A 19,416-nucleotide genomic window follows, 5' to 3' on the forward strand; every position below is an offset into this window, starting at 1 on the left:
TTGCTGGCTTCCCACAATGAGCATCTGGCCGGCCCCGGTGAGAAGAAGGAGGCTGGATTCAATGGGCCCCCTTTTGCCTGATCCAGCAAGCCCAATCTCAATTCTCCCAGAGCTACAATTCCCATTCTTCCCTATGAAGAGGGATTGATTGTCAAACAGCTCTGGAAATTGTAGCTCGGTGCGGGGGAATCAGGGGCTTCCTAACAACTCTCAGCACCCTCAACAAACTACAGCTCCCAGGGTTCTTTGGGGGAAGCCATGACAGTTTAATGGGGCATCAAAGTGCTTTAACTGTAAAGGTTGTCCGGATGCCCAATTATCGCCTTCCAAAGCAACTACTCTATTCCGAGCTTAAAAATGGTAATCTTACTCAGTGACAAGTGACTGCCAAAGAAGAAGACGACTGTAAGTCTAGAGGTGGATACAAACCGATATCTTTAGCTATAGGCCCACATGCTATATGGATGTGGACACGCTTTTAATATTAAGATAAAAAGCGAACTTGCTTTGCTTTGGAGATGAATTTGTAGGTGTCGTTCCAGTAAGCCAGGAGATCTGTTGCCTCCTCGTCGTAAACACGGATGTTGTGGTACTCAAAGACGCCAGGGAAGAAGTTGTCGATTTCTCGGGTGACGTTCAGAATGTACCGCACCCTAAAGCCAAAAGGGCAATAAGGCTGGTTTAGGAGGGTGTGTGTTAGACACCCCCCCCACACACAGTTGTATTTCCAAAACAAGGGACAAAAAAAACAAAAACCAGGGGTGAGGAGATTCCTTCCCACCCCTAAGAAATGTCTAAGAGTCATAGAATGGTAGAGTTGAAGAGAACCCCAATGGTAATCTAATTCCCCCCCCCTATAAATGCAGGAATCACAGCTCATAAATCCCCAACACATGGCCATTGCACCCCTGACTGTTGTTCTGGTCCACAGCAGCCAACATGGGACCCTATGGATGCTGATGGACTTCCAACTCCCAGCAGCCCCTACAGGCAGTATGGTTAAATGCCAGGGATGAAGGGAGTCAGATTTCAGCAGCACATGGAGGGCTGTGGGTCCGCTGCCAAAGGGTTAACGTGATAGAGAGCTGATTCCTGGAGTGGCGAGACAGGCCACAGAGAAGGAAATGGCTCCCAAACTGAGTCCTCCCAGATGTCATTGGACTCCCAAGTCAGGGACAATGGATGCTGTAGGGCACCACCCTGGCTATCCCTGCCTTGGTCTGAAGACACCCTCCCCCTCAAAGCAACCAGGTGGAACTGGCGGGGCTATCACTGGTTTTTTGCTCTCATGTTCTGGGACATCTCATGTTCTGGGACTTACCCTCTATTCTGCAGATCTTCCAGATTGGAGGCATTCCACTCTGAACCCTGCGCAAAGGGAGAAGACAGGGTGGGGGGGAATCAAATCAGTCAAGAACAGGGCAGGGTGTACAAATGCAGCAGGGGGTGGGGGACGGAGTGCACAATACTGGGCAAAGAACCCAGGGCTCCTGGCTGGGAAACGGGAGAGTCAGAAAAGGGGAAAGGGAACCCCAGAAGAGACTTGATGGATCAGGCCAATGGCCCAACTAGTCCAGCATCCTGTCCAACCAGTGTGGTGTAGTGGTTAAGAGCTGTAGACTCGTAATCTGGGGAACCGGGTTCGCTTCCCCGCTCCTCCACATGCAGCTGCTGGGTGACCTTGGGCTAGTCACACTTCTCTGAAGTCTCTCAGCCCCACCCACCTCACAGAGTGTTTGTTGTGGGGGAGGAGGGGAAAGGAGATTGTTAGCCGCTTTGAGACTCCTTCGGGTAGTGATAAAGCGGGATATCAAATCCAAACTCTTCTTCTTCTTCTTCTTCTCAAAGTGGCTAATCAGATGCCCCAATGGGAAAATGGCAAGCAGGACCTAAGTCCTCTCGCCTCCTGCAGTTTCCAGCAACTGGGATTCAGAAGCATCGCTGCCGCTGACTGTGGAGGGCAGAGCAGAGGCATTCTGGCTAGCAGCCATCAATAGCCCTCCCCTCTCCTCCATGAATTTGTCCAATCCTCTTTCAAAGCCATCCAAGTGGGTGGCCATTGCTGCCTCCTGCAGCAGGGAGTTCCACAGTTCAACCAGGTGCTGCGCGAAAAAAAGGACTTTATTTGCTTCCAACATTCAGTTTTGTTGGATCTCCAGGGGCTCTAACGTTACAAGAGAAGGGGGGAAATATTTCTCTATCCACTTTTGGTTCCGCCGAGTGTGTCAGGGTTGAAAAGGTGAGTCGTCTTCTTACGTAAAACTGCTGACTGACGCCTGGCCTGTGCATCCAGGTTCAGAGGGGGTGGGGGTGGGAAAAGCCCCAGAACTGCTGACTCATCAGCCGGCGCAGCCTCGCAAGACGTGCCTTGGCACCAGGCGAGCTCAAACATTTCACTAGCCCAGTGTTTACACAGCCCCAAAAGAGGAGGAGGGCCCTTTGGTTGGGGATATTGCATGCTTCCACCCAGAGCATCGCCATCCCAGGCTTTACTGGAAGCAGAATCCCACCTGCCAGACTTGAATAAGCCTTTCCTGTGTTTGTTCTCAAGCTTTCCTGGAACACCTTTGTTCCTGTTGTTTTCTCCCAGAATAGGGGTGTGGGCAGGATGCTCCAGTAACCTCAGAAATTCCAGGCCCCGGGATGGCGAGAGGCATTCGGGGATATACCAAACATCTGCCTTGCGGGAGATGGTTTGCCTGCACTCTCTGCTCTCCCTTGGGTCTTTTCGGTTTACTAATGTAATAAATGCACCATTCTTAAATGCATGTTCTCGCTCCCACAGTAGGCAATTTCCACCCCATCTCATTGCATTAGACATCCCACAAAGCTGAATGTTGGAAGATTCGGGACAGATAAAAGAAAGGGCTTCCTTCATGCAGCGCAGTGTTAAACTGTGGAACTCTATCCCACAGGAGGCAGTGACAGTCGCCAACCCCGATGGCTTTAAAAGAGGATTAGATAAATTCATGGAGGGAGCGAGGGTTATAAATGGCTACCAGCCACAACGGCCGTGCTTCTAGCTCCACTGTGGGAGGGGCCCATGCTTCGGAATACCAGCTTCTGGAAGCCACAGAGGAGGGGAGCGTTGTTCTTGTGCTCAGATCCTGCTTGCTGCCTTCCTACAAGCACCTGGTTGGCCCCTGCGAGAGGAGGATGCAAGACTAGATGGGCCATTGGCCTGATGTTCTTACTTGACATCTCAGTCTCTATAAACAAGAGCTGGTTTCTGCAACTCTGGCTAAGCTTAATTGTGACGGAGCCGTGAGAAGGAAGGCAGAAGAGGGAGATGGTGGTCTGTATGGCAGAGCAGATGCGGGGTGGTTTCTAAGAAGTGGGGGGGAACAGCAGGTAAAGTTGAGCAGCTTGTGAGCATTCCTAGTGGCCATGCGCCCAAACGCTTACCAGGAAGACGTGGTCAAAGATCTGCGTGGGGCTGTCCATCTGGCCCAGGATGACGATCATCTCGTTATCAATGAACTCCTTGAACTCCCGCAAGTTGCAAGCCATCTGCATCTCCAGTTCCGTGCGGATCTTGGGGAGGAGAGAGGAGGAAGAGGTTGCCTTTGAGACGGTTCATTATTACATCGCTCAAACACCCCACCCTGGGGGGGGGGTAACAGTACCCTTCAGCTGACCCACACCTCCCTTCTCTTATGGCCCCAGGAGAAATGGCAAGGGATTCCTTAGCTGTGATTTCTCTGTGACCCTTGGCGTACCTTTCCAATTGTAAAACTCTATGAAATTTGCCTGGAATCAAACAAAACATTTAAGGAGCAGTCAGACCCGCAGAGGACAAAAGACGCAAGAGTCAAGGGTTGGGTCAGAATTCCAACAGCAAGGAGGTCAGACCCACAGGCTCCCAAAAGCTGTAAAAAGGCAGCCATTGGCCTTGGGATTCCTTCTCTCCAGCAGTAGGGACTGTCATTTTAGAGCAGGCATCCCCAAACTGCGGCCCTCCAGATGTTTTGGCCTACAACTCCCATGATCCCTAGCTAACAGGACCAGTGGTCGGGGAAGATGGGAATTGTAGTCCAAAACATCTGGAGGGCCAAAGTTTGGGGATGCCTGTTTTAGAGAGTGAAACCTTTTTTTTTTTTTTTGCAAAATTCTTCTCTTCACTTAAAATACATTTTTGGGTGTGAGGAATTCAAATCTGCTGTTATTTTTGTGACTGCAGAACATTTAGCTTGGTAAATCTATGTTTGATGAAGAAGCACACAAGCTACTTTTGGAAAAGCAGATAATTTTAATATGGGCTGCTGAAAATGTCAGGTAATGCTAAAGAATAATTAATATATAATATAACTTCAAGTACCTGGCAATCATTTTTAATGATTTCTATGCAATTTTGCACACATCCCACCTCCCAAGCAAAGCTAAATTATGTTATTTTAACCAAACTAACTTTTGAATTCCCAAGTCATGTTGCAAGCTTTTAGCACCCCTTATTTTGGTGATTTCAAAGTTGAAACAGTCCACATGCCCCACTCAAGCTGGCAGCTCCGGATGGGGAATAGGACTGAAGGATGTGGTGTCTCCCCACCCCCAAGAAAACCCCTCTCAGCCTTCCCTGCCCCCTTTACCAATCTGGGGGGGGGGGCAGCCCACCAGCCTCCTTTTCCTCACCTCCTTGGATGTGATGTTCTCCAAATCTTTCTGCATCATGATTTCCCTCAGCTTGGTCTTGATGAGACGTTCTGTGCGTTCCCGTTCTGTTGGGCTGCAGGGGCATGGGGAGAAATGGAAGAGAAAACAGTTTCAGAAATCTCAAGGGCAGGCGCTGCACACATTGGCTTCAAGACAGAAAGCGCCATTCCCTCCGACTGCCTCTGTGGGAGAGCTGCGAAGCCAAGCTGAAAGCTCCTCCTTCCCCGGGACTCTGCCGGCTGGTGAATCTAGGAACAACTGTTCAGAAATGGGGGCCTGAGTTTGGATTTTCCTCTTCCCTCCCTGTCCTTTCCCCTTGTGTGCCATGTCTTCTTAAAACTGTGAGCCTGCAGGTCGTGACCGTCTTGTTTTGACGGTATGGAAGTCGCCCTGGGAGCCATTGTGGCCAAAGAGCAGGGTAATAAAAACAAAAAAAAGTCTAATTCTCAAGTTGAGTGGGAAACCTTTTTCATCCCGAGGGCCGCACTCTGTTCTGGGTGACCCTCTGAGGGCCACCTGCCAGTGGTGGGTGGAGCCAGAGGTGACAAAAGTGGGCGGATCAATTAATGCAAATGTCTACAGGCACGAGTCCAGGCCCTTCTCTACCTGCCATCTGGACAAGCAACAGACAGCGGTCAGCGAAGGGTGTGGTGTGGAGAGTCCTGAGGGCCAGAGATGGAGACCTCGAGGGCCTCACCTGGCCCCTGGACCTGAGGCTCCCAACCCCTTCTGAACGACCTCCACAGCAAACCACACCAGGCAGGTGTGACCTTCATCCGTCCACGTTTACGAGGATTTAATGGGCGAGATCAATGCCCACAGCTCTTTACAGCAGGGGTTTAGGGCAGGATATGAGGCCCTGCAGACGACAACTCCATGCTTCCTTATATGGAACGCACCACGCAGCCAGCAGCACCCGCGGGTGCATTCCAGCAGCCTCTCTGGCCTTATCGCTGGTGGGTAAAAATAGCCAGGGGCTTATCAGCAAGGACCGTAGCACTCTGGGGCTGGGAAGCCCATGAAAAAGCACCTCTCGTCCACCTACATATACCATCGTCCTGTATGTGAACACAGCCTCTGGCTGGATCAGACCAAAGCGCGCGCGCACGCACACACACCCATCCCGGCTAGATGGATGTCTCTGAGACCACCAGCAGAGATACGAAGCCATGTGGCAACAGCTGAGTCTGAGAGCCAACGAATGAATGAATCCAAGAGTAATAAACAGTATTGTGGAGCGCGCATGGCTCCACAATAACATGGAGAAGGGCTTTTAGTGTGGCAGCTCCTGCCCTGTGGAACAGCGTCCCTGTTGAGATACAACTGGAGGCGCCCAGCACATGTACTTTCCAGAAGCAAGGGAATACATTTTTGTTCCCCCAATGGATAACTGGGTCTTTGCCACAGATGTCCACTTTGTCAAGGATTTAATCTTGTTTCAAATGTGTTTGCTGTTTTTGTTTTGAAACTGTTTCCAGTGATGTAAAAGTGATGAATGAAATCATCATGATGAGGAGGAGGATTATAGCTGGCTGAGGGATCGGCCTTGCAAAACAAGCCCAGCTGACAGGCGAGAGGCTGGCAGAGAAACCAGCATGCTCTCAAACCCACCGGCCTTTGACATCCGAGATGTATATTTCTCAAGACCCACCCTATCAATTGCATTTCAGGAAGTTGCGACTGGATGACGCTCAGAGTCCCGTCCAAGCCTACGATTCTATGATGGCTCTGCTCTGCCTCCGCAGCCAGAGGCAGCAATGCTTCTGAATGCCAGTTGCTGGAAACCGCAGGAGGGGAGAGCATTGCTCTTGGGTTTGAATCCTGCTTGTGGCTTTCCCACGGGCACCTGGCTGGCCACTGTGAGAGCGGGATGCTGGACTACTAAGACCAGGGGTTCCCAAACTAAGGCCCGGGGGCCGGATGCGGCCCAATCGCCTTCTAAATCCGGCCTGCGGACGGTCCAGGAATCAGCATGTTTTTACAGGAGTAGAATGTGTTCTTTTATTTAAAACTAGTGTCATTCAGCCCGTTTAATAAACGGGCGCTAGAGCATTCAGCTTTTTTCGGCGGCGGCAGCGCGTGGGGGGGCCGATTGGCCCCTCCCACGGCCGCCGCTTCGTCAAGGCGCTCCGCTGAGCCCAGCTGGCCGGCGGGCGCCCAGGAGAAGGCCGTGATTCTTCTCAGGACTGCGAGGGAAACGGTAGGCAGAGGGGTGGGGGGTGGGGAGAGCGTGTGCGTGCGCGTCAAGTCTCTGCGTCCAATCCCTGTGTCCCTGGGGCACATGCGCAGTAGCGCGGACACAGGGACACAGGGAATCTGGACGCAGAGACACTTGCACATTATTATACAGGATGCATCTCTGGGTTATTTGTGGGGCATAGGAATTCATTCATTTCCGGCCCCCCACGAGGTCTGAGGGACAGTGGACCGGCCCCCTGCTGAAAAAGTTTGCTGACCCCTGTACTAGACTGACCACTGGCCTGATCCAGCAGGTCTGTTCTTACTTTCGTGACTCTTATTTGTTTTAATGTTGCATCTTGGAATGGCTGCAACCTGCCCCGGGACGTCAGGGGGGAGGGCAGGTGTGACAAATTGAAGCACTTTTAAAATGTTTATTTCTGCCCGGCTGGCAAAGAGTTAACCCACCTCCAGCCTGACTGGCATAGAACTCTGATGGGGGCGGGACTGTGCCAGGTTTGAAAGGGGGGAGTGTCGGTTTTGGTGAGTTAGGAGGGAGAGGGAGGAAGGTGTGGTGTTATGTGGTGGCTTGTATGAAGACAGTGAAGAGGCTAGGAAAACTTAAAGTTAAATGTTTGACTGAGTTTATTTTGTACAACTGGAACAAAGCTAATTAATAAATGACACGTTAAAGAATCACTTATGTTTTTAACACAATAAAACTTCATCTCTGTTTTTGCCAACAAGAGGTCCGTCTGTATTTTTCCAGCGAGGTACCAGGACTCACAGCCGTGGTGACTCAAGAGAGGGCAAAACTCACCTCAGGCAGGGAGGTGGTGGTTTGTGTCCTGAAGTTACACGGAGGAGGCTTAGAAGGGTAACCTGAGGTGCCAAGAAGTTGCCAGAGTGCCTAGGGCAAACTTCTACAGTGGGGGAATCCAACTGAGGGAGACCCTTTACAGGAGGCAAGAGGTTATTCCTGGGGGACAGCCTAGAGTTTCTTAAGGTACCAGGCCACGTAGGCTGGAAGGCTCTCCTTACTTAGAAACCCATTAGGAAAAGGGGTTTATTTTTGAGGCGGCAGGAGAAGAGGGTGGGTGTTTTCCCCTCTGGATTCCTGTGTCGCAGTGATAGTAAGGAAGAGTGGGACCAGGGTCGTCACATTTTTTGGTGGCAGCGTCGTGATCGAAATTCAAAGCTCACGCGCCTAGTTTGGTTTGAGTCTGTCAGGATTTTCCTGTGAGGAAAATGACTCACGTAAGAAAACCCAGAGAGGCAAAAGGAGATGAAAGAACGGAAGGGGCTGAGGGAAGCCCAGGTTCTGAGGTGGAACTGATGAAACTACGAATTGAGATGGCCCGAATTGAAGCTGAGAGGGAAAAGATAGCATCTGAAAGTGAGAGGGAAAAAGCTAGGATTGAAGCTGAAAATGAGAGGGAAAAAGCTAGAATTGAAGCTGAGGAGAGAATGCAGTCAGAGAGGATAAGGGCACAATTAGAACAGGACAGAATGAAGCTTGAAGAGATACGTTTGCGATCAGAATTAACTCGAAGTCCAGTTAATAATGATAGTACCGCAATTAATTTAAAAAGATTCCCCAAATTTGGAAAAGACGATAATGTCGAATCGTTTCTATTTACCTTCGAACGCGTTTGTGTGGAATTTCAAATACCTGAGGAGAACTGGATGCTTTATTTAAGACCTCAAATTTGTGGGATACTAAGCGAAATTTATGCTGACCTGAGGGAAGAAGAGCTGTCAAGTTACCAAGTATTTAAGCAAAGGGTCAGGGTTCGATGTGGACTCACGGCTGAACAAAGCAGAAAGGCTTTTCGTGAGGCAAAAAAGGAACATAAAGAGACTTATGCCCAACTAGCTAGCCGCTTAGATAAATTACTTGACAGATGGATTCAAGGGAGTGGAGTGAAGGACTTTGATGAGTTAAAACAATTAATTTGTTTAGAACAATTTTTTAAGCAAATCCCTAGCAATTTACGTTGGTTCTTGAGGGATAAAAAACTGAAAACTGTGGCACAGGTTGCTGAGGTCTTAGACGAACTACAAGGAGATTTCAATGAAATAGCATTCCCAAAACACTCACAGAAGGGTAATCCATGGAGAAACAGAGAAAATAAAGACAGGCAAGAAAATTTTCCTGTCAGGGAATCAGTTTCTGACAAGACAGGGTCTAAGAAAATCACTTGTTTTTTCTGTAATCGTGAGGGCCATGTACGTGCCAGGTGCCCCCTGCTGGTTAAGTCGCAAACTACACCTACTGCAGCTAAACAAGTAAAACTGGTAATGCAGTCACAGGAAAATAGCTCGCCTCAGACAGAAGGCTCAGAGAAAGCAGACAGTCCAGCTGAGACTACTTCTAAGGTCTTACAGGTCTGGAGGGCTGAGCAGGAGTGCAACCAAGATTACATGGAGCCAATTGAATTAAATGGTCAGTCTTGTTTAGGTTTGAGGGACACAGGAGCAGAAGTCTCACTTGTCAAATCACAATTTGTTCCAAAGGAGCAGTACCTCAAGGGTCAGTCCTATAGTTTAAAAGGCATATGGGGCCCACATTTTGAAGTACCATTAGCTGAAGTGGATATTACCTACAAAGGATTTTGTGGCAAGTGGAGAGTAGGAATCCTAAATGAGTTGGAGGTACCCTTTTTAATAGGGAATGACCTAGCTAGTCAGAAGCACCGTATTCAAGTGATAACTAGGTCACAGTCTCAAGTCACTGAGAGTAATCCTCCTGCAGTTATAGAGTCACCCATAGATCCTAGTGAGGGTGAAGGGCTGATTAGCGTGCCAGTGGTCCAGGAGCACGGTGCCCAATTCTTGAGTGATCAAAAAGATGAAACTATAAAAGAGCTGTGGGGTAAAGCACAAAGTCCTAATGCCGAAGTAACTGTGGAGAACCCCTGCTTATTTACCACCATTGAGGGAAGACTGTATAGAATTTCTAGGAGGAGGAAAACTGCTGCTGTTTGGGAAAGGAAGAAACAGTTAGTGTTGCCAAGAGCTTACCGGTTGCAAGTGCTACAAATGGCACACGACGCACCCTCAGCAGCGCATCTAGGCATTAGAAAGACTAGTGATAGAATCCAAGCAAGATTTTACTGGCCTGGGATGGGCAAAGACATCAAAGAGTATTGCAAGTCCTGTGTGATCTGCCAAAAAGCAGGCAAAAGAGCGGACAAAACGCGAGGCTTGTTACAGTCTATTCCCGTAATTACTGAGCCCTTTTCCAGAGTAGGAGTGGACATCCTCGGGCCTATCTCCAGAGTTACAAAAAGGGGGAATAAGTTTATTTTATGCCTAGTGGATTATGCTACGCGCTATCCAGAAGCAATACCTCTGAAGGACATTGACTCAAAGACTGTAGCAAAAGCCCTCATGTCGGTGTTCTTAAGGCTTGGATTCCCCAAAGAAATTATAACAGATTTAGGGACATTCTTCACGTCCAAGACCATGGAAGAGCTTTTAACTCTTTGTGGAATTAAGCATGTTAAAACTACGGCTTATCATCCACAGTCGAATGGCTTGACGGAGAAATTTAATTCGACCCTGAGCCGGATGCTAAAAACCTATTCCATCAATCATCCTAACGACTGGGATGAGAGGCTGCAACACTTCCTATTTGGTTATCGCGAAGTGCCGCAGGAGAGCACAGGGTTCAGTCCTTTTGAACTCCTATTTGGACGACAGCCACGAGGACCCCTAGACTTGATGAAAGCAGCGTGGTCAGGGGAGGAGCAGATCGACAGCCCTGATGTTGTGACGTATCTACAGGAGCTGCAGAGCGACCTTCAAGAGCTACGGGAGCAAGCTGCTCACAACTTGCAGCAGGCACAGCGTCGACAGAAGCAGTGGTATGATGCACACGCAAGAGACAGATCTTTCCAGCCTGGTGACAGTGTGCTCGTGTTAAGAACAAGACGTCGAAAGAAGTTGGAGATGTCGTGGGACGGTCCCTTCAAAGTGGTCGAGAGGATATCTGCGGTGAACTATTTGGTAGAGTTAGATGGGGAAGGGAACCGATGTAAAAATTTTCATGTAAATTTACTTAAGCCTTATTTTGACAGAAATAAGTTGGTGTTACAAGTAAAGGGGAAGATGACACAAGGAATTCATTTAACTGGGTGGGGAGAGCTGAGAAATGGCACAACTCTAGCAGAGGTGTCATTCGATGAAAATCTGACCCCAGAGCAAAAGGAGCAGTTAAAAATAGTCCTTGCTCAGTTTGCTCAAATCTTCTCAAACATCCCAGGGAGGACCAACCTAGCAACTCATAAAATAGACACAGGGTAAGCACATAAGTGGGAAGGAAAAACATCATAGCGGACGCTTTATCCAGGTATTTTTGAGAGGTATAGAATGGTGCAAATGATTATATGAAACGGTGATAACCCTAGCAGAACATTTGTGCTTAGGCGTTATAATCTGACACATGCCAAACATGGTTTATCTGTGTACAAGTTTATGAGATGTTAATTTAGTTGACTTTGTAATATGAATGTTATAGAATGCATTGAAGTATTTTGGACCCCAAGCCCATTGCTTTGGCATTGCTCTAGTTAATTAAGAGCAAGCCGACGCAATGTCTTTGTGGTGGGGGAGATATGTGACAAATTGAAGCACTTTTAAAATGTTTATTTCTGCCCGGCTGGCAAAGAGTTAACCCACCTCCAGCCTGACTGGCATAGAACTCTGATGGGGGCGGGACTGTGCCCGGTTTTAAAAAAGGAGGGAGAGTCGGTTTGGTCAGTGAGGAGGGAGAGGGAGGAAGGTGTGGTGTGGTGTTATGAGGTGGCTTGTATGAAGACAGTTAAGAGGCTAGGAAAACTTAAAGTTAAATGTTTGACTGAGTTTATTTTGTACAACTGGAACAAAGCTAATTAATAAATGACACGTTAAAGAATCACTTATGTTTTTAACACAATAAAACTTCATCTCTGTTTTTGCCAACAAGAGGTCCGTCTGTATTTTTCCAGCGAGGTACCAGGACTCACAGCCGTGGTGACTCAAGAGAGGGCAAAACTCACCTCAGGCAGGGAGGTGGTGGTTTGTGTCCTGAAGTTACACGGAGGAGGCTTAGAAGGGTAACCTGAGGTGCCAAGAAGTTGCCAGAGTGCCTAGGGCAAACTTCTACAGTGGGGGAATCCAACTGAGGGAGACCCTTTACAGGAGGCAAGAGGTTATTCCTGGGGGACAGCCTAGAGTTTCTTAAGGTACCAGGCCACGTAGGCTGGAAGGCTCTCCTTACTTAGAAACCCATTAGGAAAAGGGGTTTATTTTTGAGGCGGCAGGAGAAGAGGGTGGGTGTTTTCCCCTCTGGATTCCTGTGTCGCAGTGATAGTAAGGAAGAGTGGGACCAGGGTCGTCACAGCAGGTAAGGAATCAAAACGGCCCCCAGCCCTACTCACACGTCCGTGAAGAGGGCAGGCGAATCGGGTCGGTGGGACTGGACATCTTTCATGGCGTTCCATTCGTTGACGGAGGACTGGTCCGAGTTGATGTGGCTCTCATAGTAGCTGACCCACGTGAGGAAAAGGCTCCCCGGGTAGTAGTTGTTGATGCGGGCCACTTCGCAGGCCTTGTGGAGACTCTGCAGGGCAGACCTAGATGGAGCAGGTGGAGGAGGGAGAGAGAGGAAAAGTCAGGGAATCAACCCAAAGAAAATACACATGATTACAAAGTAGGAGAAATGATAATTTGGAACTACTTTTCCTAATACATTCATCATAACTACAAATATTAAATAAATAAAATAAAATGGAGATTAATTTCTCCCTGTTGCTTCACAGAAGTGTCTGGTCAGTCGTATAGCCCATCAAAGGTACCTGGACTGCAAAGAGACGCAGCCAGGATAGGTTATTGGTTATTGATTATTGGTATAAATGCGTACTGTAGCTGCTACTCTGCTGGGAGGTCCTTCTGATTTTGCTATAGAATCAACAAAGTCAGACCATATGCTGCAAAACCTGTCTTTTGCTTTCCACTAAATAATCACACTTGGCTATTCGTATGTATCAACTTGTATAAACTTCTGAAAATTAGAAATAAAAAGTAAACAGCAGCAGCGGCACTTGGCTGTGAGTATTGGCTATTTTTTTTCACCTTTTGAGGCAAGAGCACCTCTAAAGGAGACCTATAGGGGAGCTGAGCAAGAAGGGAGCTCCACGCTCAATATCTGGATTCTCCAGTTGCACACATAACCCACACCACACCCGCCGCTTTCCTCCCATTTCACAGAATGCAATCACTTTATTATATATAAATAACAATAAATGTAGCAAATGCTGCTTCGTTCTGCATTTAGCTGTGATTCCTGTATTGAAGGGTGCTGGACGAGATGACCCCTTAGGGGCCGCTTCCAACTCTGCAATTCTATGGTTCTATGAATCTCCTAGTAAGCTTCTGGTGGGGGGGGGACCTTTCTCCTCCTCCCCAGAGTTTTCCAAAGCCCAGTCTGACAGCCAGCCCAGAACACACGCTGCACACGAACGGGCAATGTCCAGTCTCACATGGTGCCAAATTCTTCCCTTGGCATGGAGGACAAGGCTATCAGTGGCTGTGTTCCTCCTCCAGGGTCCAAGGCAGCAAATGTTGGGAATGGCAAGCAAGGAGAACTGCTCTTGTGCTCAGGTCCTGCTTGTGGTTTTCCCAGGAGAGACATCTGGTTGGCCACTGAGAGAACAGGAGGCTGGGCCAGGTGGGCCCCTTTGGCTCTCGTGATGTCCCCATGTTTGCGTCCCTTCCTGAGAGCTGTTGAGCTCGGAAGGGAGCCACAATGGGTTGGAGCCCATCACGGGATGTGGTGTCATTTAAAAATGTCCCAAGACGCTTTCTAAGAAGGAGAGCTGCTCCACCTGTTTTGAGCTGGCGCCCTGACTCTGCCCGTGACTTGAAAGATCTAGGTTAAAAGCAAAGACACGGGGGCTCTCCCACAAATACATTGCAAGCTCAACGGGTGACACATTTCGAAAGAGCGAAAGCGATCCTGAGTCAGGGAATCCGCAAACTTGTTAGAAGACCCCTACTGAGAACTGTCCTATAAAGGAGAAGGATTATCCAGCAGGCTTAGTAGCCACGACCTGGACAAATAAAGCTCTGCCTGGCTCTTCAGATGCCAAAGAGAATCCCTTATAAACATCACCCAGAGTTTAGGCCGCTCTGCTGAAAGGCCAGTTTCATTGGCCAACTTCCTGACCTTGAACTGTTCCCCCATTCCAGCTAGTCACTGCAATAACCAATACTTCGCTTTTAGGAACTGGCGCCTGTGTTTGCTTTCTCCTCTCCTCTGCCCTCCTCCTCCCTTTTTCCTTGTATGTCGTGTCTTTTTTTAAATAGATTGTAACCCTGCAGAAAGGGGACTCTGGTTATAAAGGCTTGTATGTAAGCTACTCTGGGAGCCCTTTTGGACATTAGCGCTTTAAAACAAATATAAGGGCTCTAAAACCACCCAACCAGCGCAGAGGTAACAGAGGGCTCCATGGTAACCATAGAACCATAGAATTTTAGAGTTGGAAGGAACCCTGTGGATCATCTAGCCCAGGGGTAAGCAGGGTTTTACCTGCCTGGGCAGGTCAAGTCCCGTGGAGATCTCTCCGTGGGCCGGATCGCATGCACAATTTCCAGCACCTGGGCAGGTGCAGACGCGATTTCCGGCGCCATGGAAGCGCGTCCCCATGCCGTGCCGGTTTAGCGCAGCGCGTGGGAACTCACTGAATAGGCAGCTCGGTTGGGGGGTGGCTTGTGGACTGGTTAAACTGCCCCCATGGGCCGCTTGCGGCCCATGGCCCACAGGTTGCCGACCCCTGATCTAGCCCAACGCCCTGCAATGCAGGAATATGCAGCTGTCCCATATGGGCATCAAACTTGCAACCTTGGCTACACAACGCAACATTGGTGGTATATCGAAGACAGCCCATGGTGATTGCATTCCATCCTTCTGGAGAGCACCAGTTCTGACCTAAGCGCAAATGAAAAGTCTTGGGAGTAGCTAAGCTTCTATATATAATGCAGCTGAAAGATGCACACCCAAAAGAGGTCCAAGGATTCTTCCAGCCTCCAAGGGCTTCTTGCGAACCTACATTTCTGAGAATACTTCTTCCTTCCTACTCCACAAGCCTTCTCTATAAACTGTGTGTAAAAAAATAAATAAAGGAACACAAACTCTCTCACCACATGGCTTGCACAGACACAGGCTTAAAGATGTGCACCCGGTTATCTGTCGAGACGCTGAAGCCCCTGGAAAGAAGGGAAATTGAGAGAACACCCAGTCAAACAACACTTCAGCAAAGACAGCGGTTTGGACACTCAGTGCTAATTGAAAAGGGCCGGGTGCTCTTCCTTCCTGGGAGCCAGGAGGCTATGAAAGAGGGCAGCCCCTGGCCAACCTGCTGACCTCCAGATGTTGGCTGAGGCTGATGGGGAGTTGCAGCCAAAAACACCTGGAGGGGGCCAGATGTTGGTTCAGGCTGCCCTCCTGCCTCAAAAGGATGACAAGGGGGTCAGGGTTTACTGGAAGTTGCCTGATGGTTCAACACTTGGCCAAGATCCTTCCGTAACATTTACTTGCATGTAGGTCACACTCAATAATGCTTCCTGCATTGCAAAGTGGGGCAGAGGGGGGCGGGGAGGGAGAGAGAAAACCAGACAATCACAGGCTCTTACCCATCGCCATCCAGATGAATCAAGGCATCGCTCCAGAGTGGCAGGACCAGCCCCATTGTACAAACACTGCTGTGGGAAACAAAAAAAAGGGGGGGCACAATGATTTAAACTCTGCAAGAGAATCCTTTACAAAAAAAGAAAAAGAAGGCCCATGGGGAATGGACGTCTTAAAGCACTGGAACAGACTTCAGCATACATTGACAAGCTGGAAGGTGGGCAGAGGAGGGAGACCAAGATGATGAAGGGTCTGGAAACCAAGCCTGATGAGGAACGGTTGAGGGAGTCGGGGATGTTTAGCCTGGATGTTAGGAGTCTGAGAGGAGAGAGAGGAGAGCCATCTTCAAATATCTCAAGGGCTGTCACATGGAGGATGGAGCAAGCTTGCTTTCTCCTACTCTGGATGGCAGGACTCGAACCAATGGATTCAAGTTACAGGAAAGGAGATTCCTACTAAACATCAGGAATAACTTTTTGACTGCAAGAGCTGTTCCATGGTGGAACAGACTCCCACAAGAGGCGGTGGACTCTCCTTCCTTGGAGGTTTCAAAGCAGAGGTTGGATGGCCACCTGTCATGTATGACCTTGTTGAGATTCCTGCTTTGCATGAGGATGGACTAGAGGACCCTTAGGGTCCCTTCCAGCTCTACACTTCTAAGCTTCTATGAAAGCGCCCAAGTTAGTTTTGGCCAATACGTTAAATGGGTCTGCTCTGAATGGGACTAGCATTGGGTACAATGGTGACCCCCTGGAGGAACACAACATTATTCATCGGTGCCTTTCCCCACAGCCAGGAACTTTCCCCACAGCCAGGAACCTCCTGCAATGTCTTTGTCCGTGCAAGACACATTGACAAAGGACTCCCTGCTTTCATCCTGACAGGCTCATACTGTTTTATTGCTTTGTGATAAGCGCTCTCTCTGTGTGTAAGGTAGAGAATGAATTATGAACAGCCTGTCAATTGCCCCTTGAGTAGCTTCTCTCAATTCCTTGCTGTCGGTTTCTGTTCCCACAAAAAGAATGAAGGGGCGGGGGGAAGATTTAATTACTGGCCCTTTCTCCCCTCCCCACTTTTTTCATGAGTTCATAGCAAAATAACAACAATACCAGGCAGGACTTCTCTAACCTGGAGGAAACAGTAGGAGTGAGATAAATGCACAGACATTTTTCTTATTCTTTACATTACCAGTATTATTGTTTCCACTCTCAGTTTGGATGCAGGACACCTTGGAAAGGAGCCGTGTAATTTTTTTTAAATGGTTAACCAACAGAGAGGGTATCACACACAGGCAGGGTCTGCCGACAACCCCACCCCCTCCACAAAAAAAGGAACCCCCAGCCATCAGGGGAGGTTTTCTTAAAGGTAGAGGTGTGTGTGTGTGTGTGTGTGTGTAGGAAATGAGATTAACTCATGGAAAGAAAGGGGGTGGGGAGGTGAGGAGAAAAAGGGCACCTCTGAACAGCTTTCCAAAGAGACTGGAGATATTTTTAGGAATCTCTTCCACCTACCGCTTCCACCAAAGCCCCCAGCAACAAGGCTATATCGGGTTTGTAAATACTCAGTGGGTCAGAGGGGAGGGATATTCAGTGTCCGAGGAAGCAAGCAAGAGATACGTAAGCAGGGCTGGAAGGGATGGGAAAACTTTTTCCACCCACCATCAACAAGACCAAACAGAGATGGAAATCGGGCCGAACCACTTTATGCCCAGAACAGAGCAGGGAGCAGGGCCAGGGGTTTGCAGGGGTGTCAGACTGGGACCTGGGAGACCAGGGTTTAAATCCCTGCTCAGTCAGAAAGCTCAGTGCGGTGACCTTAGGCCAATCTTTCCCTCTCAGCCTAACTACCCCACAGGGTTGGTGTGGGGATAAAACCAGGTGCACCATTCTTGAGCTCCTTGGAGGAACGATGGGCTACTCATTCATTCATCCTTTTATTTGTATGCTGCTTTTCCAAACACACACACACAAAATCGAGCTCAGAGTGGCTTACGACAAAGAAAACAGGGTTGCATACGTAATAAATGTTATCCCTTCAATGATATTTCTGGGAAAAAATACAATCAGAATTAAGTAATTTTCACTCCAGCTCATTCGAAGTCTCACCTGCTTTGAGATTTGTGGTGCACCAACATGCGTCACAGCCTCGAGGACTAGAAATTTGTGCTCTGTGGCAACACCACTTTTGTTGCTGTTGTTGGGGAAGCCTCCAGCACTCACAGTGAGGACCTGATTGGTGACACTCCTCTTAAGCACCTTTGTTTTCTAGACAACAATCTAGAGTCTAGACAACAGGGATTCTTTGGCTGTGACTCCTGTGTTACAGGGGGTTGGACTAGATGATCCCTGGAGTCCCTTCCAACCCTACAATTCTGTGATCCTATAAATGTTTCAACCCGTTCTTCAGAGGGAAACAGCTCCAAACCCCCCAATGATCCAACCCCCCCCATGATTGACAGCCCTCTTGGAGAACTTGCAAAAAAAGAGATAAAACATTGCACATCCTTGTCAGTTCTCTCACTCCAATTCACCACGTTACCTGTCGTTGCAGGAGAAGTCCATTCCCAGGACGATGTTTTCCTCGGTGTCCTGCCGACCATTAGTTGAGACCACCACCATGTATCGAGTGCGGTTCTGGTACGTGCTTTCCAGTCTCACAGCCTGGGAAAAGAAGGGGAGAAGCTTATCAACTGTTTGTAGAGCCCACTCTCCATATTCTACACCAGGGCTCACTGCTGTCTACACTGGCTGGCAGCAGCTCTTGAGGGTTCCAGGCAGGGAGTTTTCTCCCAGTCCTACCTGGAGATGTCATTGGGGATTGGAGCCGGGACCTCCTGCCTGCAATGCAGGTGACTCTGCCATAGAGCAAGAGCGCTCCTTGCACCTCTGCCAGCCTCTGAGAGAGGGGAGACGTATCTGTCTCTCAGGACGAGCCAAAGCCCACGGAAAAAGGGCTTGGAAGGTCAGCAAGAAGTGTTTGGCAGGAAAAGGGTGCCACCTTAAAAGAAAATAGTGACTCAATGGGCAGCAATTCTGCATCAACATTAACTCAAGCCCAGGGCGCCAAGAGCACACGGAACCCAGCAAATCCCCTAAACTCTGCATGTCTGCAAAACAGGGCATCTTCTGAGAGACTGCCTGTGGAGGAACCAAGGTCTGTGCCAGCGCAGAAAACTCCTGAAGACTGCATCAAATCCGTGGCCTTTTCAAACCTCGCTCTGCAGCCAGGAGGCTTGCTTTCTCTTCTTAAAAAGAAACAACGAAAACAAACCCAAAACCTGAGATTGTCTCGGGATGTTCAATGCGGCATCCCAAACTCTGCTGAACTCTTTTTGAGCTGCTGGATAAAGGGAATAGCTTCAACCAGCATGTGTGTGTGAGTGTACCTGCTCCGAACCTCCGGAAGTGCCCTGCAGAATCCCTCCACCCTTCAAGAAAACTAGAACTCCCCCCATGATCAGAGAGGAAAACTTTGACTTCATGTACTTCATTGCAGGGGGTTGGGCTGGATGATCCTTGGAGTTCCCCCTTCGACCTCTACGATTCTATGATAGGAAATGAGCCCGCCTATGAACAACAGGTGACGGGCGCTTGGCTGTACGGACCAAGAATAGCCAGTGAGGTTCAGCTCCAGACTGTGGAGGAGTTGAGTCAGCACAAGGAAGACTATATATGCCAGATCCTCCCACCACCGGTTCCCCATCCTGATGCCAAGTCGGCAAGATACGTATGGGTGCTGACGCAGCATGCCAGGAAGCCAGCGTCACGCAGCGCCAGCCGCTTACAAGAAGCCAAGAGGAACTTGCTTTGTGTGGCCTGAAGATGCCCCCGGGCAGGGGTGGGGCTGACCCCCGGCATTCGGCGCATCCTTTTTCTTCTTACAGCTTCCTAGCTCCACTCCCGAGAAATTTGCATTCT

The 19,416-nt window shown here is 49.0% G+C and overlaps 1 protein-coding gene across 2 annotated transcripts in view; it reads right to left on the reverse strand.

Moving 5' to 3' along the window:
• Nucleotides 1-19,416, reverse strand: part of SSH2 (slingshot protein phosphatase 2) — a 127,203-nt gene that overhangs the window by 13,781 nt on the left and 94,006 nt on the right. For both annotated transcript variants that reach the window (XM_060268515.1, XM_060268516.1), the window contains 8 exons: nucleotides 18,038-18,159; nucleotides 15,505-15,573; nucleotides 15,013-15,078; nucleotides 12,252-12,446; nucleotides 4,630-4,723; nucleotides 3,406-3,534; nucleotides 1,322-1,368; nucleotides 507-653 (listed from right to left, as the gene is read on the reverse strand). In XM_060268515.1, the coding sequence (XP_060124498.1) occupies nucleotides 507-653; nucleotides 1,322-1,368; nucleotides 3,406-3,534; nucleotides 4,630-4,723; nucleotides 12,252-12,446; nucleotides 15,013-15,078; nucleotides 15,505-15,573; nucleotides 18,038-18,159 (869 nt within the window). The remainder of the gene's footprint in view (nucleotides 1-506; nucleotides 654-1,321; nucleotides 1,369-3,405; nucleotides 3,535-4,629; nucleotides 4,724-12,251; nucleotides 12,447-15,012; nucleotides 15,079-15,504; nucleotides 15,574-18,037; nucleotides 18,160-19,416) is intronic.

This window comes from Zootoca vivipara, chromosome 15 (assembly GCF_963506605.1).
Source record: "Zootoca vivipara chromosome 15, rZooViv1.1, whole genome shotgun sequence".
In the NCBI taxonomy this organism is placed as follows: Eukaryota; Metazoa; Chordata; class Lepidosauria; order Squamata; family Lacertidae; genus Zootoca; species Zootoca vivipara.